General features: G+C 44.1%; 1 protein-coding gene across 1 annotated transcript in view; it reads right to left on the reverse strand.

Annotated features, from left to right (window-relative positions):
* kcnd2 (potassium voltage-gated channel, Shal-related subfamily, member 2) overlaps window positions 1-14,044 on the reverse strand; it is a 142,590-nt gene extending 128,546 nt beyond the window's left edge. The window contains 2 exon segments of the mRNA XM_083757719.1: window positions 12,044-13,224; window positions 13,962-14,044. Coding sequence (XP_083613845.1) covers window positions 12,044-13,155 — 1,112 coding nt within the window. The 5' untranslated portion in view covers window positions 13,156-13,224; window positions 13,962-14,044.
* Between the last annotated feature and the right edge of the window lie 13,792 nt (window positions 14,045-27,836).

Raw genomic sequence — 27,836 nt, forward strand, 5'->3', positions numbered from 1 at the left:
CTCAGGTCAGAATGGGCTAGAGGCGATCAACAACAACGGGAGGTATTTGATTAAATCTACCGCGACTAGCGACGGGACCGCGGTGGGCCGTCTAACACATGATCTTTGCTTAGAATTAGACGTTATGATTTAGATCATGATTTAGAGTTATTAACGTTTTAAGATTTTCAATCTCGTCTGCTAAACAGGGGGGAACATTTATACAAAGCTCAATTTGAAGCATTAAGCTTATTTTTCCTAATGTATTAAGAATTGATTTGTGTCCATTTCCTCTCAATCGCTGATATCAAGGACTTCAGTACATGGTTACGGTAAGTTACGGTAAGTGCATTGGAAGTGTATTGGCTAGGTCTGGAATTGTATTATTTTAGGAGCAAGGCCACTCAAATGCCTGCATTGTAAATTGTAATTATTTCTGTGGACTTAAAAACATTGTTTTATTTGATGCACATGCTGGCCTGGCATTTTACCTTTGTGACAAACTGACCAACACCAAAGGCCAACAGGATGACTTTGATTAAATCTTGTGCCACCCCTTACCCCTTAAATTATTTGCCATTTCTTACTATTTAGGAAAAGAAAAACGTTTAAAAATAGTTCAACTGGCCGATCTACATTGACACGTTGCGAGCTTGTAGATCAGCTATTTCAACTATTATAAAAATTGTAACATGGGAAATAAGTTAAGGGATAAGAGGTAAGGGGTGGCACAAGATATAGCCCTATGTGTCCTGGTTGGCCGGTAAAAGATCTGTGTCTAACTGTTGTTATAAGCAGCCCGCTTATTTCAATAGAACCCGTTGGTTATATGTGTGCAGCATTTCAATTGATGTTGCCCAATAACAATTGTGTATCTCATGAAAAGACAGTGGTGTCCTAAAAGCAGTAGTGACAGGAAAGAGGCAGAGGAGAAAATGTTGCAATCAGCCGCGGTGTGGCCACTGTGGTCCCACAAGGCCAAACTGAAGGGACACAATGGCCATGGCCTCCATAATGTCCATGCCCTGGTGTATAGGCCTACCTCCGCATGCTGAAAATGATTAATTTAGAGGGCCTTTCCAACACAGAAAACTGTCTTGACTTGGCCACTAACTGAAATTCTACACTACATGTGGTTTACCTTTTCCTTGCCAAGACGAAGGCTTCTATAGCTGTGGTCTTGGCTCTTGGCTCTTGGCACAAGCACATCTACGTAAGTGCAGACTTAGCTTGCGGAACTGCTTCTTGAGGGTCCATTTCCTCATTGATGGAACGGGTGTGACCCTTCTTAAATCTTTAGACACAAGCATCAATTAGTCTTAAAGGAATATTCTGCTGTTTTTCAACCTTATCACCACGTCTTTGTCGGTTGGAGTAATGATCAATACATACATAGTGCTAAGTCTGTCAGTGGTCTCTGAATCACTGAGGCAGCAAATCGAAAACACCACTGCGGTGACTGCAGCCATTCTCCCCTCTGCCACTAGGGACCACTAAGGGCCATGCCATTGATAACCATAGATATTTAACCCATTCTGACCGGGCACCCATTTTGGTGTCAGCATCATGTTATGCTTTAGCTATTTAAAAATAGCAGATCTACAAGCTCATATCGCGCCACCGAGTGGCGCGATACGAGCTTGTAGGTCTGCTATTTTTGAAAAATCGAAGAACGACTGACATTTTTAGAATCTGATCTCAGGTCAGAATGGGTTAAGAAATATAGATGCCTCACTGGCCGCTGCAGTTCATTGGAGCGACGTGTCTCCATTGAAGGTAGGCAATCAAGTGGAAGTGCCATAGGGAAGCACTGACGGCATGCGCCGGTCGCTGCCCAAGCGACTCCTCCATGTCACTCAACTGACTACTGGCCAATCACAGCATGTCTTCTCCGGGACTTCCATTACACAGCTCATGCTTCCGCTATGCTTCGCTAGCAGGAATATTGGGGAAATTGTGCGTTAAATTTTGACACACGCCCCAGAGCCGGAAGAGCTGTCTACCTTTATATGTCTATGATGATAACTACTTGAGAATGCAGCATTTGCAATGAATTCTGGTAAATATATCAGCCTGCCTCATGTTCTAAAACTGTACACACCTTCCTCTTTGTATGGTTTACATGATACTGTCGCCCCCAGATAATTGAGAGCCTAACCTAGTGAATATTGAACATATCACTATGTCGTTATTGATAAATTCTCCAAAATAGCTTTTGCCTATATGCTTAACATATACACACAGTCACAGTGTGGTGCAGCCATGTCAGGCTTAAGTGGTTTATTTAAATTGATAGCAGGTGCGGTTATGGCCATAGTTGGCACAGTGTCTGAGCAGGAATTCATGAAGCAAAGGTGAAAGCCTTCTGTAGCCGTTACCCTCTCGCAGCCCATTTCTGTGCAATAAGGATTATAATGATCTCCATTGCCATAATGAATGCAAGCAACGAAATAGCAAAGCTTGCCATGCAATTTCGAGGCGATGCCTTGATGTGGTTGATAAGCTCCAATGTTCCAATTAAGCATATTTGTATTTCTTGGATATACTTTTCATTATGTGCGGTAGAAATGTACTGCTATTAGGGTACATACTTCTAGTCTCTATATGCTCATGCCCCTTTATATCATATATTATCTCAGGTACTATGTATAAATATGTAGATATTTTTTCTTGTCTGATTTTGCCTCCCCCCCCTACTTCTCCCTTTTCTTTTTTTTCCTATGGAATAACAATACGATGGGAACTATGCACGAAAATATATACCCTATTGCGAATCTCATTCGCATTTAGATATGCAAATGAACTTGTCTTATCTTTCCCCTATTCCAGTTTCATAAGCTTCCATAAAAATCTCAAGACATCTGGTGCACTTTTGTACGTTAGGGACTCCATTAAGCGCTGCATGCAGTTGACGCTTGCGTGTCTGAAATGCACTCTGCTTTCCAGCTTGGTGTCAAAATCCATTTAATGTTCTGTATCCACAAATGGTAGAACATCTACAGACAGTAAAATCTGCAATGTTAATTTAGCTCTGTAAAAATGGACCCATCTTCACACGCTCAGGCCTAAATGAGATGAACTGAGCTGTGTAGTGGAGACCTGCACCTGCCTATGGTTTCTCCATTCAGCATGCATCTGTTCTACGTAATAATATAATAAAGCTTCTGGTTCGGTTGTTTTTTGACTCTATATCTCCAAGTTTCTTTTAGTCATTATTTAATCATTTTAAAATCAGCATTAGCTGATTCCCATTCATTCTATTCCGCGGCTCTGAGCCATTTTCATTCTACTTTTTTCTGCCCACTCATCTTTTCCTGCCTTGGCTGCGTGCCTGACCTCCTCCCTTCCCTCCAGTGGTTCAGTTCTAATTCAAGATGCAAGAAGATTTATTTTTTCACACACTCATACTGTACAAGTACAGTACAGTACAGTCACACTGTACTGTACAGCATGTGCAGTGAAGTGTTGATGTGACATACTCTGCCAGACGTGCTAACAATGTCCGACATGAAATTAAAATGAGTGAAACCGTCGCCGCAAAAAGTAATAAAGTGATAAACTGTGTATCTGTCTGTACATTGCAATGTGTAGGAATCTTCTCTGGGTTGCTGAGATAGAATAACCATGTTGCAGCCAGAGGAAAATACATAAAACAGGAATATACAGTATATAAATGGGAGAGTAAAATAGCAACTGGGATATACAGAATGTACATGCAGCAGACAAAGTATACACACACACACATGTATAAAATTGCTGTCCCCTACACTTTTTCCATCAGCTCACCTCTTCTTCTCTGTATTACATTTGAAGGCCTTTTAAGGCCATTTTCAGCCAGCAACATTGCCAGATCTGAAGCGTTTTTATTTCAAATAAAGGTCTCGACTGAACTCAAATAAAGCACTTACTCCCTAAGTCACAGGGGAAATCCAGAGAGGACCCGTTGGACCACACGTGCTCAAATGCAGCAGTGAGTATAGAGAGCCTCTCCTGGCAAAGTGGCAAACACACCAAAGCTCCAGGCAAAAAGAAAGCCCTTTATCCAATCAATCCTGTGAGGCTAAGCGGGGGGTGGTCTGGAACTGAATTAGAGTCATCAGAGAAGTAGACAGCTCTAAGCTGACCTCCCTCGCCTCTCTGATTGCTTCCTCTCTTTAAATAGCGTTTTACCTACTGGGACTGGAGGCAAAGACAGTGCATGAAGTCACATCTCTGAGACACTTTCTATCAGTGGTGAAAAACTTAATACAGCTACAAACAAAAGACATCAGTGATTTCTCTAAGAAAGTATAAGCATATAAGGCTGTTAATTTACCAAAAGGAGAAGATCAAACAAATGCATATATGCAGCACGATGATGGTCTTGATAGTAAGATCTCAAGAGTGGAAACGACACAACCCAGTGGCGGATATTTGGTGTATGGCATATACATATACTAACATTCATCTCCATTTGTTTCCCATAGCCTATTGTCTCCCAAGAGGTGCATTGTGCACTTTGCCTGCCTTCTGCAGTTTGAGCTTATTTAATATTTACTGCAAGGTGTAAAGTGTGTTTGTGTGAGAGAGATATACAGTGAGCACTGAGCATGCATGCATATGTGTGCTTGCAATGCGTCTTGCTTGACTTGCACCATTTGCACAATGCACCGGCTCCCTCTGTTCCACTCCATTTGAGTGGAAGCAGACACACGGACGGCAACAAAACACCCCAGTTAGGCATTGCTCCAAATTCACCTTGACAGCCATGAGGAATGAGTCTGGACTTTAGCCAGCGACACGCAGATGATCATTCCCTCTCGCGCACAGATACAGCAACGAGGCCAGGAGTCTGTATGCCGTCTGCCGCTGTGCAGAACATGCGTTGCACAATGATTCACTGCCTTTGGCAACACAGAGCGCGGTATACACCGTTATTGATCTCCTCACATCAGAAGAACATTTGGGATTATAGGTTGAAACCAGAGACGTTTTGGTTCTGTTTGTACGAGTGAACACTCGGGATGTCACTGTGTAGAGTCCCATTAATTCCCCTGCCGGTCTCCGGCCGGCTGCTTCCCTTCAGTCTGTTGCAGAGACCTGGTCCGGTGCTCCAGTCGAGGTCTCGACCGCGACGCCGGGTTAATCAATAGTCCAAAGACCATACAAGGAGTACAAGGGGCAGGCGGACACAACAATGAATCTCTCTCTCTCACTCAATCTCCCTGTCGCTCCAGTGCCCTTCATCAACCTCCACTCTGTCCCCTGGAAGGTTCCAAACTTTTCCTCTCTATTCACCTCTGTTCCTCTCTGGCCCTCAGCCAGCCACCCCCCCACCCCCCTCCTCCTCCCTCTCTTTCTCTTGTTCATTGCATCTCATTTTCCGCTTGACTCCCTGTGTCTTCATTGCTTTTAATACAATACATACATACAGGGCAATAACCCTTTATGAGTCGCATTTCCATTCCAAATGAAACAGCTCTGCGACTGGAGTTGAACTGCAGCATTCCGCTAAGCGTCTCTCAATGCTCATCTCTGCTCTCCTCCCACAGACACAGACAGAAGCCATATCTTCACCACTCAGCTGACTCTCTAGGTGGCTTTCCAAGGCTCCTATTTAAAATAATCACGTTGGCCGCACAAGGTAACTAGGATATAGTGAGCGAGTCTGCACATACAGAGAGACAGAGACAGAGACAGAGACAGAGAGAGAGGTGTACTGATCCTGACCCATGTAGTACTGCATTAGTGCATTCCATTAGCACCTTTTGAAACCAGATTTAACATTATGTCTCTATCCAGAGTTGGAAAAGCGAAAGAATGCGTGTGAGACACACACACAGAGAGAGAGAGAGAGAGAGAGAGAGAGAGAGAGAGAGAGAGAGAAAAAGATACAGAAGTTAGACAGCATGGGATGAAGGGATAACCAAGACATGAAACGAGATGCTAAGCAGGGTTGAGGGTGCATTAGATGAACAGATGGGAACAATACTCCCAGAATAGCCCTGAACTTGATGAAACTCTATAACACCACAGGCACTTTAAAGCTACCAAGCATGTGATTTGCATCCGGCATTGCTTGCATGCGGCAAAGTCAATACATTTAACGGCAATACCAGCAGGCGTCTCAATTTCAACGGTGCACCGGGGGGGCAGCGCTCGCTTATCTACTGTGATCGATTGGAGTTCCTGCTCGGTTCTGAAATCACCCCTTGAACGGCACCCGTTCTGCATAATAATAACCCCCGCCCACACAAACACATCAATAATTTCCAATTTTCCCACATATGACACATGTAGCCACAGCTTGCGTTTCTTAACCCCTGTTGTCTTGCTATCACTACATTTCAGTGTAGTGCCAGCATGTTAGCGCATGATTAGATAACATTACTAATTCACGCTTTTCTCATTGATCTCATCGAAAGAAGAAAGAAAGAAAGAAAGAAGGAAATAAAGAAAGAAAGAAGGAAAGAAAGAAAGAAAGAAAGAAACAAACAAACAAACAAACAAACAAACAAACAAACAGGAGTGGAAACACACTGAAGAAAGTAAAACCTTGGACAAAGTCTCGCCACAAAATAAAATAAAAATCTTACTGTCTTTTACTGATGCCACATATGTTTTGTGCTCTAAATTATATCCCTATTTGACTGTTGCCAAACAGCGTAAAACTCTGCGGCATGAACGTACGGATCTTAAATGAACTGTCCAAGTGATATACAACATAAAGTCATAGGTTGGCTGTGTAACACAGACAATTTTTTCCTCCTCATGGTAATCTATCAATCTTCTACAAACGTGGAAGAAAAAACTACTGATGATTGTGCTGGAAAGCCAGACTCGCCTGTCTCAATAAGACAACACAAACCTGAGTCAACTAATGTCAAGACTGACAAGACTTAACTACACACACAGACGCCTACAGGGTGAGGTGTTGGCTCAAACAGCCTCTATGGAAGATGGCTTCTTACATGGTCATGAACCCAACAATCCAACTCATAAAATAACACCCTTGTGTTATTTTACAACACAAAACAAACTTCAGGTGTTACAGATCAGTGAGTCTCCGTCCTCAGCTGCTGCAGAAGTCATGTTCATATCTCAGAAAACCTCCTTGTAATTTAAAACTATGAGTTATCTTAAATGAATAACGTGACTTATTCCAGATCTCCTCAACATGATAAATCCCTGAGTCCATGTATGTTTCCACCCAGACTTGGCAGCTGGCCGGCTGTGTGTCCACCAAAGGAAAATCTTTCCCGCTTAAAAATGCAAGGCGCTCACTTAAAAACGCTTCCTAATCCCAGAGTTGAAAATATATCAGCTCTCGAGCACAAAACAGACAAAAATGCAGCTCTTCTGTTGTAAACAATTTAAACTAGAAAAAGTGCCCTTCTGGGCACAGGTCTCCACCAGGATAGGAATGTAGGACATTGCAGCTTGCCTTCATCTGGTGGTTGGATAAAAGGGCAACAAAAGTAAACTAGGGAGTTGGCATACAAAGTTATCCACAGATCCGTGCAGTTTGAGGTAAAACACTTTTCGGCCAGTTATAGCGCCACCTTGAGGCTGAGTTGAAATTGTTCATGTGGCATTTCTTCCTCGGCCTAGTGGGAATGTGCGTGCACAATTTGACGGAAATCACGCAATGTGTTCATGATTTGCAGCATTTTGTTTGAAACTGAGCACTCCTGTGAACTTTGGAAGCCAATCTTAACCAATCAGGATGGAGTCTGAGAAATCTGAAAGACCCGTTTCGTTGAATGGCTCTAGAGAGACTGTGTACCAATTTGCGCGATGTTTGGACAAAATCTGTAGGTGTACTGTGCAAAAACTTGAACAGGCCGTTCTGGAAAGTTTGGGGCAGAGGTTCATCGTTGGCATCCAGGGAGTGTGTGTGCAAAATTTGGCATCGACCGGGTTAACGGTGGCCGAGATTAGCTGCTCACGGACACACACACGGACGGACACACGGACGGACACACGGACGGACGGACGGACGGAGTGCAAAACATACTCTCCCCCCATGCCTTCGGCCTGGTGGAGACAAAAACATACATAAAAATAAATCTCGGTGGACATGTCACGGACCCATAGTTAAGTATTGATAGTCTCATATATGGATCCAATAGGACAGGTGTGCCTGTTTATGACATTCTACTATATGAGGCTAAGGCCTTTAGGCAGAGTACTGGTGCATGGCAGTAATTACACTGAGGTCACATTTCTCCACATTAAAATCACAGCGTGTTTAACCTCCCCACTTAACGTCCACTGTCATTACACGCCAGCAACTATAACTCTACATAGTGTGGTGTGTGTGACAGGCACTCCGGTTCCCCCAGGGTTCTGTACTAGACCTTCTACTTGTGTCCCTTTGCACCAAATCTCTATGCCAAAAATAGCCAATCTACAAGATTGATCAAGAATAATATAAGGAGATTCTCTGGCCACCATCCATGCTGTCGGTCCAATTGCAGGGTCGTAACCACTGAATAGCAACTCGTAGAGCTTATTAGAGATTTAGTGCTTGCTCAAGGACACTTCAGCAGGGCAGCCAAGGGGCCTGAACTTTGAACAACACCTTTTTTCTGTGTGTGGTCAGCTGTTTTCCATTAACAGACTTTAAAGGTGAAAGTAACGGTGGACACTGTCGTCCACTTGCTTCCATTTGTGGACTCCTCAGACTTAAAACCAACTCTAATTTACTGTGTGTCGTGACATATCTTTAAGCATGGAGAGTCGAGACCTCAATTGCTGACCCTTCTCCATTCCTGTTTCAGTCCCCCTCTCTCTCTCTCTCTCTCTGTAACTCACTAGGTTGTTTTACCAGGTTGGAGGTAGCAGCAGCAGGGAGGTCAACCCAGTAAATAATAAATGTCTGCTGCAAGGGTGGCCTCTCTCTAGCACTGCTGGCGGATCAGTAACTCGAGATTCACTAAACCAAAACTAGGTTATCAGACCCATAAATGACACGTGCGACACACACACACACACACACACACACACACACACACACACACACACACACACACACACACACACACACACACACACACACACACACACACACACACACACACACACACACACACACACACACACACACACACACAGTTTTCCAGTCTTGTCACTTACTTAACCCATTTATGCCCGAGGCCTCTAAATCCTGACCTAAAGTTTCTGAAAAACTTCTGAAAAACCCAAATATGAGTTCCCGATCTTAGTGGGTAAAACACCAAAATGGGTTCCCGCCCAGAATGGGTTAACCAGCACAGAGTTAACATCTTTAACTACTCATAGAGAAACTTCATTTTACACCCAGTTAGCCAAGAAAAGCAGCCAATCACTCATCTACAAATGACAGCATCAGCAGGTACTAAAAGTTACTGCTGAATGCTTCTACAGTGACAGTGAAAGGATACTCATGCTCATTAGGGCTGACAAGTAGCAGCAGTGTTCGTGGCTAAGGGGCCCAGACGCCCCTATAGTGTTCACCTCGATTTGCACTGCATACACACGGGGGGCGGCAGTAGCCGAGTGGGAATACGGTCAACCGGTTCTACCCTTGGCTCGCCCATGCAGTGTGTATGTGCAAAGTGTCCCTCAGCAAGACATTGAACTCCCATCAGCTTCCCCTTGTGTGCTCAATAAAGTCACCTGAGCAGTCAGACGTGTGAAGCTGTAGGGGTACAGCCAATATACAGTACCGTTTTCTTAGTTTCCACAGTAATGTACAATGCTTGCTATGAGAGATTTTATAATACATTTATTTTTTCATAAATAAATACAGATCACAATATTCTCCCACCAGCCTCCCTGACTTCACAAGTTCCTCTCTATGAGTCTGTTATCCTTAGTTGTTCTCCAATCCCCCTTTTTCTTGTTGGCTTCAGCACTGACAACTGCATGTTTTGACAGTGAATAAGCCAATTTGAAGCAGAGTGATTTAATTGGCCCCGCTCACTTAGACTAAATCCACAAATGAGTCAATTAGAAGGACCGCTAAGGGGCCAGAGGCTCATGACAAAGGGGGTTAATCTGGAACATGGATGGACCTTGTTCATGATCTCACGAATGTGAAATCACAGGGACAGCAATGTATAACAGACACAGTACTCAAACAGGCACACACACTCACACAGCCTCTCTCATATACATTACACTCCCAATTCCTCGCTCGCCCAGGCTAGGATGAAAAGCACAGTGGGGGTCTGGATAAAGCATGGCGCTAACAGGATGAAGGACAGTACAGCGGGGAACTGGGCTGGAATTAAAGCCTCCATCATTGGTCACGCAACTGGCTCAGTGAAGCTTGATGATTACATTGCAGACACACACTGTCTTAAAAACAGTATAGCACTCCCTCGAGACTCACAGTGGATAGACAGACCTATAGGTTAGATGATTGAGAGGAATGGAAGGTTCACTGAGAACCTTTGTCTCTGCGTATTTCTTTTGCTATTGATTGGTTGTAAAGTTGGTCATTTAATAATTGATGCTTGCTTACATGCAAGTTGCCCCTTATAAGAGTGATGGCAAAATGCCAAAACATGTTATTATGTACACAAGCTTGTAGAACACATGTAAAATTGCTCAAGTCTGAGGTACCAGTTTGACACAAAGCAAGGCCTTTCATTTGGACAACACATTTCATACACAAAGGCAATTCAACGTGCAACAATACTTTGTTGGCACAACGTACACAACAAAGTGTACTGTAGTGTAGTGTATATATATACACCGGTATACACAAGAAGTAATTTGAGCCCTACCATTATTATTCTGATATCTCAGTCTAAAAAGCCACTATGTACGCTTTCCATGTGTATATCCTGGGGTTATTAGCATTGTGTGGTGTTGCAATGTGTTTCACTGGGTATTGTGTGATAAGCTACAGTGTGTGTGTGTGTGTGTGTGTGTGTGTGGGGGGGGGGGGGGGGGGGGGGGGTCCTACTGAATAGGACCAGGTGCTTGTTTGTTTACACACCACCACAAAGAGTCATTTAGCTTCTCTTAACACCTGTCAGGCTCAGGCCAATGCAATACAGCCTTTAGACAGACACAGACAGACACACACACACACACACACACACACAATTTCATGATTATCATCTAGGGTGCAAATTGGAAAGGATAGGTAGTACTTAACTGAATGGATGGGATTCACAGATGACTGAAGTTCATTTGTGAATCTAAGCATGCGAGTAGAACAAACAACTCAGCGGAATGATATACAGTACATACTATACATTTTTGTGGGTCGTTCTGGGGGTTCCAGATTAATTATTGATAGTTAGAAACCCAAATGGGCCCTTATGGGTTTGTAAATTTGTCCGTTTGGTTCCATTTGTACTTACATTTACACTGAGGATTATACTGTGCACACGAGGTCCTTGAAACTAGAAGGCTGAGAATGATCCCCGTGTGTGGACACGCACACACACACACACACACACACACAGTCACACACACACACACACACACACACACACTTCTCAACGCCATAACAAGTCAGAACCTTGGACAGTTCCGTCCGGAGGAGCAAAGTATTCTATTCACAGTTCACGTTTCTGTTCAGCACCACGGACAGAGAGCCTGGTTCGCCATTGGGAGCAACGGCTCAGTTTCTGCACAGTGGACGGACGGCATACAGCTTCGAGAAAGGCGCAGTAGGCCTACGATTAGATTGCAGCTTCAGGAGCACAATACAGCCAGGACAACAGCTCCACAGGTGGTCTGTGCAGACCTTACTCTGTGCGTGCAAATTTTGTCAAGAAAGAAAGAAAGAAAGAAAGAAATAGAGCAGCAATGCACAGAAAAATCAAAGAAACCAAACAGGGTCATACAAACAATGGCATAATGGTGAATAGTGACAAGTTATTTCTGGCAGAAGTGCTTTAAGCCCCCTTTCAAGGTTGTTTTATGTGAATGGAGGTTGCAGCTGAGCCATTAGAGCAGAAAGTACTTGTGCAGCCAAGCATGCACGTGCACGTGCACGCACACACACACACACACACACACACACACACACACACACACACACACTCAGTCACACACACAAAATAGGGTCAGCAGCACCTACCCCAGAGTTGTCATGGTGACAATGGTGTACCAGAAGGCAGCTGGGATGCTGGTGAACTTGCTGGCCGAGGAACCCTTCTCGGCATAGAACATGACGGTGGCGAAGATGATGATGGCCATGGTTAGGGAGAAGAGCAGGAAGCCCAGCTCCGAGGCGCAGCTCTTCAGCGTGTACCCCAGGATCCGCAGGCCTGCCGAGTGCCGCGAGAACTTGAAAATCCGAAAGACGCGGAAGACCCGCAGGGTGACGAAGGCCCCGCTCACCTGGTCATTGTCGGTCATGACCAGGCCGATGTAGTACGGCATGATGGCCACCACGTCGATGACCGACATCACACTCTTGACGAACCGGTAGCGGCTCGGCGCGGCCATGAGGCGCAGCAGGTACTCCGCGGTGAAGATCATGACACAGGCCGTGTCCAGGCAGAAGAAGGCCAGCCCGTAGCGCTCCCCGCACGACACCTCCTTCACCCGGTTGACCGCCGAGGCGCACGGCACCGTCTCCACCACGTTGGCCATCACCGACACGGCGATGAAGAAGCCGGTGACGTAGTAGAAGACCAGGGCCATGGTGCTGGTGTGGGGGTTCTCGAAGGCCCGCCACATGGTCTCGCGGAATGTCATGTCCGGGTCGACGATGTCGTTCTGCTGCTCGCTCTCCTCGTCGTCCTGGATCCGCTCCTGGTTCTCCCGCCGCCTGTCTTTGTACTCTTCGTAGCAGCAGTCCCCGATAATCTCGGGTATGATGCCGAAGAACGCCAGCTCCTCGTCGTACGCAGAGATGCACTCCTGCCGCGGGTAGTGGAGTTTGCCGGTGCGGTAGAAATTAAGGACGTGCCTGAATATGTCGGGGTCGCGGTCGAAAAAGTACTCGTTAGTTTCCTCGTGGAAAAAGAAGTCGCGCTCGGTGCTTCCCAGCAGGGTGTCCGGGTAGCGCTCCAAAGTGTTCCGCCACGTCTGAAACTTTGTGCCACTCACGTTGAGCACGATGAGCCCGTCCTGCGTTCGCCTCCTGTCCTTGGGGGGCACTGGCATGGGCGCGCTCGCCACCGGCATCCATCCTATCGCCGCCGCCCTGGCAAACGGTAGCCACGATGCTACTCCCCCTGCCATGCTGAGCCCTCTCTCTTGAGTTCCGCTTCGGTTAGATTATCACTGGACAACCGGGCACCGTGGTGGCATCTGAACAGGCAAAAACACAACACCACACACACACACACACACACACACACACACACACACACACACACACACACACACACACACACACACACACACACAGACACAGACAGACACACACACACACACACGTACGTCACTGTGTTAAATAGTGGAGTCGATCTGCAACAGATGAACCATGATGTTTAGAAATCCAGCTGACTTTATCTGAACGATCCATAATACACTATTGCATTGGATGCAGTCTATCCCTCTATTGCCACTGCGAACAATTTAAAATAAATAAAGGGAAATAAATCAAAACCCTACTAACTAGAGCAAGAGCGCACATAACACAAAATAATCATCCTAAAATGAGGCTATCAGGAATATCTGAAATATTAGGGCCAGTATAGAGTAACACGCGCGCGCGCGCACACACACACACACGCACGCACACGTTATAGTGGAGTCGATCTGCAACAGATGAACCATAGCCTATGAGGTCTAGAAATCCAGCTGACTTTAATCTGAACCAACATCGAAACATGGCCATAAAACAACACGTTTGCATTGAATGTATAGGCTCTATTGCCACTGCGAAGAAATTTAAATAAATCAAAACCCTACTAACTAGAGTAAGAGCAAACAACACAAAATAATCATCCTAAAAATGTGACTATCAGGAATATCTGCGCAAAAGAATAAAACAGTAAACTAACGTTATCCATAGAATTGCGCATGATAGAAGGACAGCTTACCTCTAAATAAAAGTGACAATTTGAGTTTCATAAAGATACGGCTTTATCCGGCTCAAATATCCTCTCCGGCTCTCGCTTTCCCCGTACGGTTGTGGCTAAAAATGAATCCTCCAATTCCAAACCATATGATTCTATTCATCCCCTGGCTGTAAAGACACTGGCAACAAGTTTAACACCAAGGTATTTCCGCGCTCCAGACCCGAAGACAGACAGCCGAGGACATGTTTTCTAGAACCCCGTTTCACTCTCGTGGGGGAGAGGCGAGGGGAAACAGCACAGTCGAGGTCCTTCCTGGTTGTTGAATGTCCAAAACAAACCAGTGTGTTTGTTGTGTGTGTTTTAGTCCAAGAGAGAAATGACAGGGAACATATCCACAAGACAAGGCGTGCGCTAGCGCTGCTGTAGCCTACTTAAATCAACCAAAACGCAATGCAGGCAACCGGCCGGGGGACGCGAGAGTACATAAAACACAAACTACGGCGAAGAGGAGGAAAACAACGGGCTGAATTGCAGAATCGTTTTTTAACGACCGCAACCAATGTTCCCGTGGATGTCGGCTCTTTCTCCTCCCCTCTTCTCGTGACACAGCTTGCTTTTGGAGTGGAGAGAGAGCAACTGGATGCAGCTGCAGCGGAAAGACTGTCCCCTCTCTCATTTACTGCGCGTCACAGTCAGGTCTCGCACTCCCTGCTGAAGGGGGACTGAGTTTTGGATTTGAAGTTAAAATATATATATATTGTAATATATATAGTTATCGACTATACACCGACCAATGTCTGGCGACTCTGGTCAGATAGGTCTACATATTTACTTAGCTGGTTCATATAAGTTACGCAGGCCACTTATTTTCGCAGCTGACAAAGATTGTGGTTAAATCACACATTCACACTTCCAGGCGCACCACTAGGCGGAGGCAGTTCGCTCGTAGCGCAGGTACATACACTACAGAGAGGTAAAGGAAAATCCAAATATCCAATCCATATAAACGAATACATTTTCTGACACCATACAGGTGGACTGCATAGAGCGTCGCAGTCCCTCCCCCTTTCAGAAAAACGAGTGGCCCAGGAAATGAAAACCCAATGCATTCTCCCATAGGCATTTCTTATTTAATTTATTTAAAGACCTTTTAAGCGCCGTACGAAGCCAACTCTTGTCGTGACAAATCATGACAACACACACAATTTTTCGGGCCAAACAAAGAATTAGAAAGTAGAAAAAAACGGCAGGTTACAACACTTTTTTTGTTGCTTTTCTTCTTTGTAATTATTTGTTTGGCCCGAAAAATTGTGTGTGTTGTCATGATTTGTCACGACAAGAGTTGGCTTCGTACGGCGCTTAAAAGGTCTTTAAATAAATTAAATAAGAAATGCCTATGGGAGAATGCATTGGGTTTTCATTTCCTGGGCCTGAAAGGGGGAGGGACTGCGACGCTCTATACAGTTAAGAAAATCCGATTGTGATCTCTGGCATGTTGCCTATGCTGGGCACTGGTCCAACAACCACATGGCACTGGAGATGAGGGAAGTGATATGGTCAGACAGTCTCCTTTGCCACAATTGGCCAATGTCTGACCCGGCTGTTTTTTTAGTTTGTTGATTACTTTACCGTTTCTTCTTTTTTGAGGTTTTAAAAAGGTCTTAAAAGTCCTTTCATTGTCAACCCGTGTCCACTTTTGGCCACGCCCACAAAATGCCCCCCCCCCCCCCCAATGTAATTTTCCAGGCAGGCTCGACGTGTCACTTCACTGTTATAAGGCTTACTAAAACACAAAATCCTTCAATGTGTTAATGTGTACAGTAGCCCCTATAAGTTCCCTCAGTCCCTACGCTCATTCTGTAGCTCAGCCCCAATACGTTCCCTCAGTCCCTACGCTCATTCTGTAGCTCAGCCCCAATATGTTCCCTCAGTCCCTACGCTCATTCTGTAGCTCCGAGATGAGGACACATCCACGACACGCCCGCGTTTAAACTAAATCCACGTTTAAGCGGTTAAACGAGCGTTTTAATCGGTTCTTTAGTCAGCCGCTTCCATGTTTTTCAAGGAAGTTGTGCGTGTGCGCGTGCATTTCGAATGAACTGAAGTCAGTTGGAAATCTAATTCTAACACATTCAACCAGGGGAGGCGCCGGGGAGGCGCTAAAGCTTTTCAACTTCCTTGAAAAACATGCTAAACAACCGGTTTAAACGTTTAAACTTGGATTTTCTTGGCCGTTCATGAGCTGAAATTAGTTTAGCATGCTAGTAGCCCTTCACTTTTTGGATTAATTGTGAAGAAAAGCGTAAGATACGTTCCTTTTGGAAACCATGCGCAGTTTCTGAACCGCGGTGGGAGCGGGGCGTGGAATCCGTGGATGTGACCTCATCTCGGAACTACAGAATGAGCGTATATGAGGGAACGTATTGGGGCTATGTGTACAGTAGACTAGGCATTGGCATGCACTTGCAGCCTCATGTTTGTACTGATCTGGCATGATCGCCCTGCCTATCAACTTTACAGCTGGTGAAATTATCTTCAATTATGTCTACATCCCTCCATCCTACCATAACAACCTGTTCAGAAAATGATCATAAATGGGCTCATAAATGCACGGAATTAGCCGCTGTTTGACATTTCAGTCCATCTGGGTAGAAGAAAAGACGCTTCAGTGGCCTTGTGTGCCATTTTGAACGTCAATGTCCATAATTTGGCTAATGGATTTGTCCCATATTTCCAAAGCGACCTTTCTGATGGCTGATTTAGCTGACAATTACCAGATCACTTTCTACGTTTGGCTGCTCATAAGCTTCCGTGGCTTCCTGACCTTTGCAGAGGAGTTCTGTCATGTGTACAGTGCCCCCCCCCCCCCCCCAGAACGAGACAGAAGACAACTTAACAGGGTTCAGAGTCAGCTGAGGTAGAATCGTGTCCCTGAGCAAGAAACTTAACCTAACTACTCCCCGGTTGCCGTACTGTATTAATGGAAGACACTGCTCCTAAGACTCTGGATGGGTAAATGCAGAGGACAAATTCTATGCATTTGCAAATGTACTGTGGGACATACATACCCCAACAACAATAAGGAGACACAATTACTGTTTACTGTATGAGAGAGACAGACAGACATGACACATACCTATATATCAATGTTATTGGCCAGTAGTCAATTGAGTGGCAGCATGGTGTAGCGTGCCTTCCGCACTTCTGGTGCACTTTCAGCACACTTCCGCCCTCACGTCGATCGATACACGTACCTCGTAACCCGCAACCGCAACATATGCGGTTGTGGGCAGGGACTTTACCACTGCGCCACCCGGGCACATATATACATATGCTCCCATTCTAACAGCAGTACAACCACAATCTAATTACCAATCAGCGGCTCCACTGCTGTTGGGGGTCTTGTTTAAGGGCGTACTAGTCCTTGTTGAATGTTGCAACTCACAAGGATCATGTGGTAAGTGAACTGGTTGAGCCACCAGGCACCCTCCAATGAGGTTAGACAATGTGTGTGTGACTGACTGGGAGTTGCCACTGCCTTGCGCACCGTCCCGGGGCTATTTTCCACCATGCCTGCACTTCTTTTGGGTGTTTGTCAAGCACTCTCTTATCCAGAATACATTATATGTGTATCATGCCTGATCGGCTTCTGTCTTTCTGAGCACTTATTGTCTACACACTCATTCAATCCTAACTCAAAAACTTGGCAAGCATACTGTATAATGTGCAACTTTCTCAAACGCATGCACACACGCACGCACGCACGCACGCACGCACACGCACACACACACACACACACACACACACACACACACACACACACACACACACACACACACACACACACACACACACACACACACACACACACACACACACACACACACACACACACACACACACACACACAGAGAAAGCAAAGGAGCGAGAGACTACACATATCAATCACCTTTCATTTCCAAGCCATTTCTCAGTCCGTCTTAGTCAGCCATTGTAAAACACAGATAAGTCACTGTGCTGACGTTTAGTGAGAAAGGAAAGGTATATCACTATTTAACACGAGTGTAACTTCAATATAGGAGGTCATGTTGGTTCTCCTAAATCACTGTGAAGGATGTGGGGGGGGGGGGGAGGTATGAGGGTGGGTGGCTGACAGAGTGAGTGAATGTATTTACATTAAGGAGAAGGTCCCTATGTTTGTGCTGAGATGTCAATCAATACGGTTGATTGATAGACATGTCCTGAGCTAATAATGAGTATATGGTGCAGAGCTGTGGAGACAAGCGTGCGTGTGTGTGTGTGTGTGTGTGTGTGCGTGCGTGCGCGTATGCGTGCGTGCGTGCGTGTCTGTGCACATGCCTTTTTTTCTATTCTCAGTCAGTTCCTATATGCACAAGCTAGCAGAATAATAAGTACCCCATTTATAGAAGAAAGGCTCTCAAATGGTCTGTGGATGGAGGAATGCTTTTAGGAGACTGCAGTCGTTTTAGGGAATACCCCAAACTTGCTGAATAATCTAATGTAATAAAGCCAAGCGGTCGAGCCAGAGGGTTCATGGGGTGTCAGCCGAGTCTGTGTGCATTTCTGTGAGTGATCACCAGCTACACTGACAGTCTTTTCAGGAGACCCTTTTCAGGCATTTATCCTCCCATCTATTCACCATTAGTGCTGTGAAGCTCAGCAACAGAACAGCCCCACAGGGGGCTGTTATCTGGCTGAGCCTGCATGTTCTCACATCTTCATATGAGATGAGATGAGATGAGATTTATTGTCAATGTGCAGTACAGTACAGTACAGTACAGTACAGTACAGTACAGTACAGTACAGTACAGTACAGTACAGTACAGTACAGTACAGTACAGTACAGTACAGTACAGTACAGTACAGTACAGAGAAAAGTCTTTTCGCATCTCACCAAAGTGCAAAGTACAGTAGTAAAAGCAGATATGAGCAGTAGTCATTAAATAAAGAAATAAATAAGTAAGGAATCAAGGATATATGAGTATAGGAAGGAATAAACATTAGATATTATTGACCATAACCTGACTATAGCCAACCTGTCTTGTCTGGATGATGTTTGTGACCATGAACTGCTTTGTATATTGACTATATTGGGTTGTTTATTTTTTATATTCTATATATATATCTATATATATATATATATTTTTTTTTTTAATGTCTTGATTTGATTTGGAATTTGTGTTTTGTTGTTGTGTGTGTTTTAGTTTTTTGTATTTGTTACTCTGTTTGTATTTCTCAATTAACTTTTTTACAAAAAAATGAATAAACAGAACATGCACATAGCCCTTACTTCACATAGCCCAATGCACAAAGTGCATTTTTTTTGCCACCGCACACAGAGCCAAGAACACTCATCTATTTGATGAGTCACAACTCGCTCAGATCTGGCTTCTTTTTTACATTTCAAAGTGCTGTGTGATCTACGGAATTCAAGCTTTCATTTGGTATAAATGAGCATTTGTGCCTGTCCTAGACCTGCGCAGAGCAACTTAGCAAGTTCAGTCAGGGAACCTCAGTTCAGTCGCTGCTAGCCGTTAATTGGGCCGCCTCAGCATCATGCTCTCATCCACATGATTCACTCAGCCAATCACACACTCACTCCATCTTCATACCGGCTACTTTAACCGGAGGTTTGCATTCCTCCCCCTGCTTGCTTGCTGCTGCTACTGTATACCTGCACGCTGCTGTATACAACCTGCTGCTCACCCACCTCCACCCCAGCTACCACCTGTCGTTTTTGGATCTACTGTTTAGGTTCGGAGTCCCTATGGTCGGGACTGATGCCCTTGATCCTTGTACCTAAAAAGCAGATCCAATACATCGCCAAACCACAATAAATATACTGTATTGCTCATCTTATATTCAATAAATATATACTGTAGTGTTGTGCGTGTAGGCCGTCTCTACGAAATGGTATTAAGCGAAAATGAAATTTCAGGAAATAGGATTAAACCCCATTTGCTGCGCTATGGGGCGATGAAACTGAATGAGCAAATGGAATCGCGTACAATGGCTGGCATAACTTAAGTCAAATAACTTCTTTAAACTCCACTATGCGCCTTCCCAAATGTGTGTGACCAAAATAGCAATTTAGGGGAAAGCGGGCCAACACGCCTATGACCACACCTCTAGGCGCAAATACCGGTGTCGGCATAATAGATAGCGGGTGGCGCTGGACCAAAATACCATTAAGGGACAGTGCAACCTCCTATACTCGTAATTTTCGGACAACGGCTGACTTGCGGGCCGTGTCACGGGTAACAGCGGCGGCGAAAATGGAGCCCTTAGTACCTTAGCCTATGGCTACGATTATAAATGTAGATAGCAGAGAAAAGGTTCATCACTACCTCCATTAGAGGGTTTAATATGAATGCACCCTAAATAGAGCCCAGGTTCCTATATGAGAGGCGAAACAGGGCAGGGTGAAATAGGCCAGGGCACCCAGAGATTGTAGCAAGAGGGGGGATTAATAACAAGCATTTCTTATGGTTGCTTCGTGCCTGTAATAATGCCATTACTCACCGCTGACATGACCACTCGCACAGCCGTCTAGCTGGCAGCAGCACACGTCCATTACGTCCATCCAGTCAATTCAGTCAGTTATGGCCTATAAGGCCTATAAGAGCTCTGCAGTCCCCAGACAGATATGGCAAGCAGTTCCAAAGATGAAGATTATACTTGCACTATCCTAATCTTGTGTGTGGTACTGTGGTTATACGTACGTATATTTCTTCCCTTTAGTGCTACTCTGTTTTATATACTGACCTTATTGCAGTAGTGCAGTTTGTCGCTGGAATCAATAATGTTGTGCCATGTTTGCAAAATGTAAACATAACATTTATTGGTACACAGGCCTGATCCTGAGGGAAATCCAGGTGTTATCATAACAGCTCCACAGTAGGCATGAAACCTGTAAGAGTAGAGAGATACAAAATTCACCTGTGTAAAGTGAGGGGCGCATCATCATCCAATTACATCATGTCATTTTCGGCCAATCACAATTTGCGTCCTCACCTTCGTCTTCAATGTGTGTGTTTACTGTTTACACAAACACTCAAAGCTGGACATAGGAGGGGCTAGCGCCCCTCAAAAAAGTAAGTTAACACTAATTTAAAATCAGGTCTGACCTGGACATCTGCACTTGGATTAACAGGGTTAGCCTAATGTATGAGCCATTCAATCATAGATATACCGGTATGTATCATTCACACATACATTATCAACAGTGGATATGATATACTATATGTACAGTGTCAGCCAGCTACAGTGATATTATGTATAGTCAATCTATAATGAATATATCTGAGCAATATACAATCAATTGACAGTTCAATATTTACAGCAGTTAGAGTTAGCCTAAGCAGGCCTCTGATTGCATGTGTGTATGATGATGTATGAGCTAGCTGTACGCCTCAGACAGTATAGCAGCCCATAAGCAATAGTGCCAGTGGTGTATAGCATTTATGAATGCACCAAGGGAATATATTGGCTAACCCACATACATGCAGACTGGTCTCCAGCTCACTGCTGAAATGTAGAATGAAGATGCCTATACACAATAATGATGATGACCAACAACGCCCTTCAGATGTTCAATGTATTGCTTAATTGAATCATTCATTTGACAGTAACCTGTCTGTAATGTACAAGTAAGTAATGGATAATGCATGCTTTCAATGCCCATGGGTACACAAGCTGTTTCTCCCTTTGCTGTAGTCAAGCAGCATATTTAAAAGTCTGATGCATTGACCAACGCTGCCTATAATAGATTATGAGTCTGACTGTACTGTAAATTAGCAGAACATATTTTAGGCTCTGCTGTGCTATCTTCCTGGTTGACTGAAGGCTGATGGGATAATGGTGTGGGAAGTTCACTGAGGGCTTTATTAACATCCACTTCGCTGACTTCGGAATGATAATGGAGCTGCCATTATCCCAGATGGACATATAATAAAGGGAAATTACATGTTTAGCAGAGGGCAGTCAAATAGTTGAACAGAAGGGGAGAGTGTGTGTGTGTGTGTGTGTGTGTTTGTGTGTGTGTGTGTGTGTGTGTGTGTGTGTGTGTGTGTGACGGGACGGGACCATGGATAAGGCTGGATGGACAGATGGAATTGCCCCCTAGAGACTACAGCCACATGGCTACAATAGAGACGAAGTGCTGATAGAGAGGCCAGAACTTAATGGTTCTCAAACACTTAACTGGTTGTTAATTCTACCTCTGTTTTCTTTCATTCACATTTGTGTGCTGGCTTAAATCAGTTTTGCGGCATGCACATAATCATGCGTGAAATTACTGTATTTGCTATAAAACTGGATGCTACTTTGAAACATGCTAAATGATAAATAGCAAATACTATAGCTCGGTACTGCATGTATAGCTCCCCCATTTATTCAGTGTACATAATTTAACAGTGGCACAAATCTAATCATTAGGTCCTTTAATTTCACCCATTTGCCTGTCGATTCTCCACCTCCCAGCTCTTTCAAAATAATATAAAAAAAAGTGAAATGAAATGAAAATATGGATCAAGTGCTGGATCAATAGTGACAGTGTAATTTCCATCACTCCTTACTGACCATTAACCTCTCACTGCCATCGCCATCATCATGAATCCAAAGCAAACGGTCAAGTAGGGAATTGAGCCACATCTGATGCAGTCATCCGTTAGCTTCTGTCCACTCAGTAATAAGGACCGGAGAAGTGCTCTTATCGGAGCAGACCCTGGCAGATTAGCCGTCCAATTAGCCCCTGTGTGTGCTAGGGCCACGTGAAAAACGCTGTGATTATAAAAACCTTGTGATGCTTCAGCAGTCCATCCACTGACGTTTCATTATATCCTGTAGAATGCTCTACCCACATTCTGAGCACACACACCATTTAGACACATCATTACAGAGAAGATGGGGAGATGAGAGGAGGTTCAGAGAAAAGATTTGATGAGACCCTCATGTTCCCGTATACAGTAGTGTGGCTTTGCTACTTAATACTAACCTGACGCTGCCAGATGAGGGCGGTATTGGGTAACCATGTTTCCCAACACAGCAATCATCTGGGATCTCTCAGGCAGTTGAGCTGACAAAAATCCGTTCCGTACCGGACCAATCAGCGTGAGCTAAGGGCGGGATATGTGCGAAACCGGACGTGAAGCTATATAGACACGTCAATATGATTGGTTGTGTTTGCACGCCCACACGGTGATAGACAGACGGTCCCATCCAATCATCTACTAAGTATCTTGAAAAAAAGGAACAGCCCCGTCATCGAATTTGCTTCCGCGATCCCAGATCCCAATAAGCTGTGAAACAAATTTGTGTAGCAAGCTTCTTGGATCTGGCAGCGTCAGGTTAACTTAATACCACATTGTGTTTTGTGCAGCTATGTGCACAAACTGCCCACATAATGTAGTAACATAATATCAATAAGTAAAGATTGCAGAGGGATGCTACACCATTAGAGTCTCCCTTGATTTTGCTTTATTTAATGATACGTAGCTTGCAGAGTTAGTTCAGTCAGATATACTCGAGCGGGTTCATGCTACTGTATGCTCAAGGGACATAATGTACATGTATTCGAGGGGTTAAAATGCTGCATTACTATGTGGGTGTATACAGTGTTTGTAAGACCCACACGTCATACGCCGATGTGGCAGTCATCTGACCAAATGGGCGGGGTATTTAAGCTCACCTAGACTGCATGCTTCTTCCTGTCTTCCTTCTGCATATGGTTTCTGCATGGTTGTTATGTGACGTTTGCTCCCACCACCACCCCAGCACCACCGGTGGGCTCTGTTATTTATGTTCCCCATGGGGGGGGGTCGTTATTGTATATCTATCTCCCTGCTCTTTATGTTTAAAGGTATATTCAGTGATTTCACTCAAAAACCTGTAGGTTTCGTTTTTGGCTGTGGGACCCAGCCTTTCGTCCAATCAGGATAGAGTCAAAAACGAAACCTACGGTTTTTTGACCCCCAGGGGTTAACTGGGGACAGGGAGGAACTCCTTATATGGTCAGCACACTCTATAGTAGGGAGGATTATCACAACAAAACAAAAAAATAAGTGATATTTGAATTAAGTGAAATCACTGAATATACCTTTAATGATGGTGTTTAATTGTGCCGAGCAGGGAGAAAACTGCAGCAGAGCCGAATGCCAAGATAATATATTATATGCACACTTGTATTTTGATTCTATAATAAATATTGGTTAAATCTATTCGTGAGTTATCGGACTGAACTTTAGAATGGTATCGAGACAGGAAACCGAGGGCAGAGAAAGAAGAAGGGGAAGGACATGAAACACAGGTCTGCAGCCAGAAAGACGTTTATGTGGTTGACACATTATCACTGCATCACTGCACCCCCATTCATTCAATTTGAATTAATACCAGTAGTTTAATTAAGAGTGGCGCGGTACGAGCTTGTACAGTAGGTCTGCTATTTTTGAAAAATCGTAAAAATGCGGCACAAATCTTTGAATATATATTCTTTCAGAGCGAACATTTTTTTATTTCGACGTCAGGCCAAAATGGGTTAATATATGTATATATATGTATATGGAGTTGCACAATAAAAACAACCTCACAACATGTTGCATTGTGATGTGTTTTTTTTTAGCTTGTAGATGAGTTAATTTTAGAGTGTGATGCCATCGTACAGCAGCGCATAAACAGGCTTCAGTTCAGACAGCGTCTCTCTTCTCGCTCATTTAAAGTTTAAACTTTACAGTGACAATAAAATAATCAAAGAATCTCAGAAGGCAGCGGCAACCAGAAAAAGTGTTCAGCTTTAAAATATTTAAAACCACTGAGAGTTGTGGCAGACCTCTATAGTTTTCTGGAAGTTTTGTTCAATAAAAACTGAACACTGCTTTTTTAACTCTGGGGACAGAAAGCAGACCTGTCCCAGGCAACCTGAGAGGTCTGGTTCATTATATAATGTAGCAGAAGATCATAAATGTATTTGGGCTGTTATATATTTGGCTGTTGAAAATCCAAGAGTCCATGTTTTGTTTTTCACCTCCTGTGTTCAGCTATTCAACAATTTCCCTTTTCTATTTTTTACCAGTTTTGCAATTTCACCATGGATATCTTTTCTTATTTTCTTCATTTTAGAACTGAAATGATCTACAAGAGTGGAAGGTAAGCTTGAATAAATATTTCACTGGCCACCTCACATAATTGCTGTCGAGGCAATAACAGGGCCGTGTTTTTAGCCAACCCCCTCCCTGCACTGTCAGAAGCTCGCAGCGGGACTAACATTTCATTCACCTGGGCAGTTCCTTGTTGACATATGTTAATCTATTTATTTCATCCCCGGTGGCTTGGCTGATATGCCGGGACCGCAGTTGGATAACCTCTTGCAATGACAAAATAATGCCCGGGTGATAATCTATATATAATTCTACTGACGTCTCTATTCTTCAATGGAATACAAGATACAATGCAACTGGGACAGACATGGACTGCCAAATAGACAGTGGCCAGTAATCCTGGTCACTAAACTGCCTCCCCCTGGCCAGCCGGGGCGCCTGATGGAGGGGAAAGGAACTGGTTGGAATAACGTGTTCCTTCCACGCGCTACGTCCTACCAGGTTAACTCCCCCTGTCAGGTGTAAAGGAGCAACTTGGACACTCAGGCATGAAGGAAGCATGAGTTCAAGTCCGTTGCTCTCCCCTTGTCCCCCATATATGGGGACTAGGTTGGCGGAGGGTGTGTAGAGCCCAGGATCACATTAGATGATTGACACACGGGTGAAAAATGGGTTACAAAATCGTGGGATAAAAAAAAGGAAAAAAACAAGAAAGAAAGACAGCCAGCCAGATAGAGGATGCTGGAATGGGGAAAGTTCTGGCCTCCAACCTCTTCTCCGTAGCTCCTAGTCCACTCCCAGCCATCTGCTTTGAACAGATAAATACACACACCCACAAGCACGCAAGCAAGCATGCACAGCGCACACATTGTGTGCCCGTGTTGAGCTACCCAGGTACAGAGAAAAAGCAACAGAGAGGATATAGAATTTCCCTATCAGTCAGTAAAAGCTATTCCACCTGCTGACATGCCCTGTGTGTTCCCGCCCGGACCAGCAAAGTATCTGGGTAACAATACTGTCACCTACCCAGCATGAAGAATGAATTACTGTACTTCACCTCTCTCTCCTTCTCTCTCCTGAAAGTCTTCCAGGAGCATAGTCTATTGCCTCACCAAATCTAGCTACCACAACAAAGCTATTACTTTTGGATACATTAACTGAAACTGTGCCTGAAACTGTGCCCACAGTCTAATATATTTCAAGCAGAGTTGCCATTGCTCTTGTTTTTCTTTTGAATGTATCAGCAGTACAGTAGCATATTCCATCTTCTTTAGCAACTATATGCCCACTGTGGTGCATTTTCTTTTTTAACATGTGACAGCAGTGCAGGACCTTGGCTGGTATGCTGAACAAACAGAGCTACAGTATACTGTAGAAGTGGAAAAGAACAAAACAATGTCCTTCCTGGGTCTTTGGACTTGGACACGAATGAACGTCAGGAAAACAAAATAAAACAAAAGTACCACATCAATCACCTTGTGTGTACAGTACTTCACTGGCTTTCAACCAATGGGGCCCACCACGCACAGCCAACTTCACCGTACAAGAGTGCTGTGCAAAATAGCGTAAATAGATAATCTACACGCTTTCAAAAGTGAAAGTGAAAAACATTATTTCAAACTGAAAAAGTGTGAAAGCAAATGTTGTTTTCATTTTGCCAATGAAAAAGTATTAACATAATAGTTTGTGACTAAATAACAACTCCATTTGATCTACTGGAACACAGGTTCTTTTCTCCACTTAAAGTTTGGACTTACAACTTTTGACATTTTCAAGCCAAGCAGTCAAATGCTAGGTAAAACAGCAGGCATAATGAACAGGCTCTAGTGTGACATTTTAATCCTCTGGCAACTCGATCTTATAGCTGCACATGTCACTGTTAAAAGAATCCTGCATGGGCCATAATACACAGTAACGACATGCACTCATTCCAGCCAGGTAGCTCTTTTGGAACTCAGAGCCATCTGCTCTGTCGATACATGGAAACGATACATGGAAACATCGTTGGTTGTACTGTGTGTACTTGCATCAGACTCTGCCAGACTGTGCTAACAATGTCTCACATAATATTAGGTATAAATACAAGCAACTTAATTGGTAATGACAGGCTGTCACAGGCACCCCTGATGTCATTGTTGTAAATGAAAACCATAGAGAGGTGTTCATTCTCGAGGTCGGCTGTACCTTTGACTATAGCCTGGAAGAAGCCTTTCTAACCAAAGTGCTGAAGTATCAGCAGCTAGTGCAGACCATCTCATATAGGCTAAACTTTTAGTTTTTATCTTTGGCAGCCTAGGGCATGTGCATAATTTGCTTGGTTAAAATGATTAAAAGAAAATAATAATACAATTTTCTTTTCTATAAAAACATTTTTTTTAAACAATTACTAAAATCATGGCTGCATGAAAGCGGTTAAAATACGTTTGCAGCTTTAAGTAAACGTAAAACGTTTACGCAAATAACAGAAAATAGTATTTCTGAGTTCTGAGCTAGATGAAATACAGTACAAAACATACAATTTATTCAACGTGATTATAACAAAACAAAGCAAAAACATCTGTGCTCTGTTGGTGGGTGGGTGGGTATTCACAGCCGTAGTCAGGGTAAATGGAACAGACACAAGGCCTGTAAAACTAAAATATTCAATGTCTGGATGTCTAGAGGGGACTCTCTAAGGACACAATGTTAGCGCCTGTATACTCGCACTCTCACTTATTAGGACTCTCTGAGGGACGCCTGCATATACCCAGTAAAAATACTCCTCAGTGTTAATGTATCCCCA

The sequence above is a fragment of the Protomyctophum parallelum genome, assembly GCF_964188405.1.
Source record: "Protomyctophum parallelum genome assembly, chromosome: 22".
Lineage (NCBI taxonomy): Eukaryota > Metazoa > Chordata > Actinopteri > Myctophiformes > Myctophidae > Protomyctophum > Protomyctophum parallelum.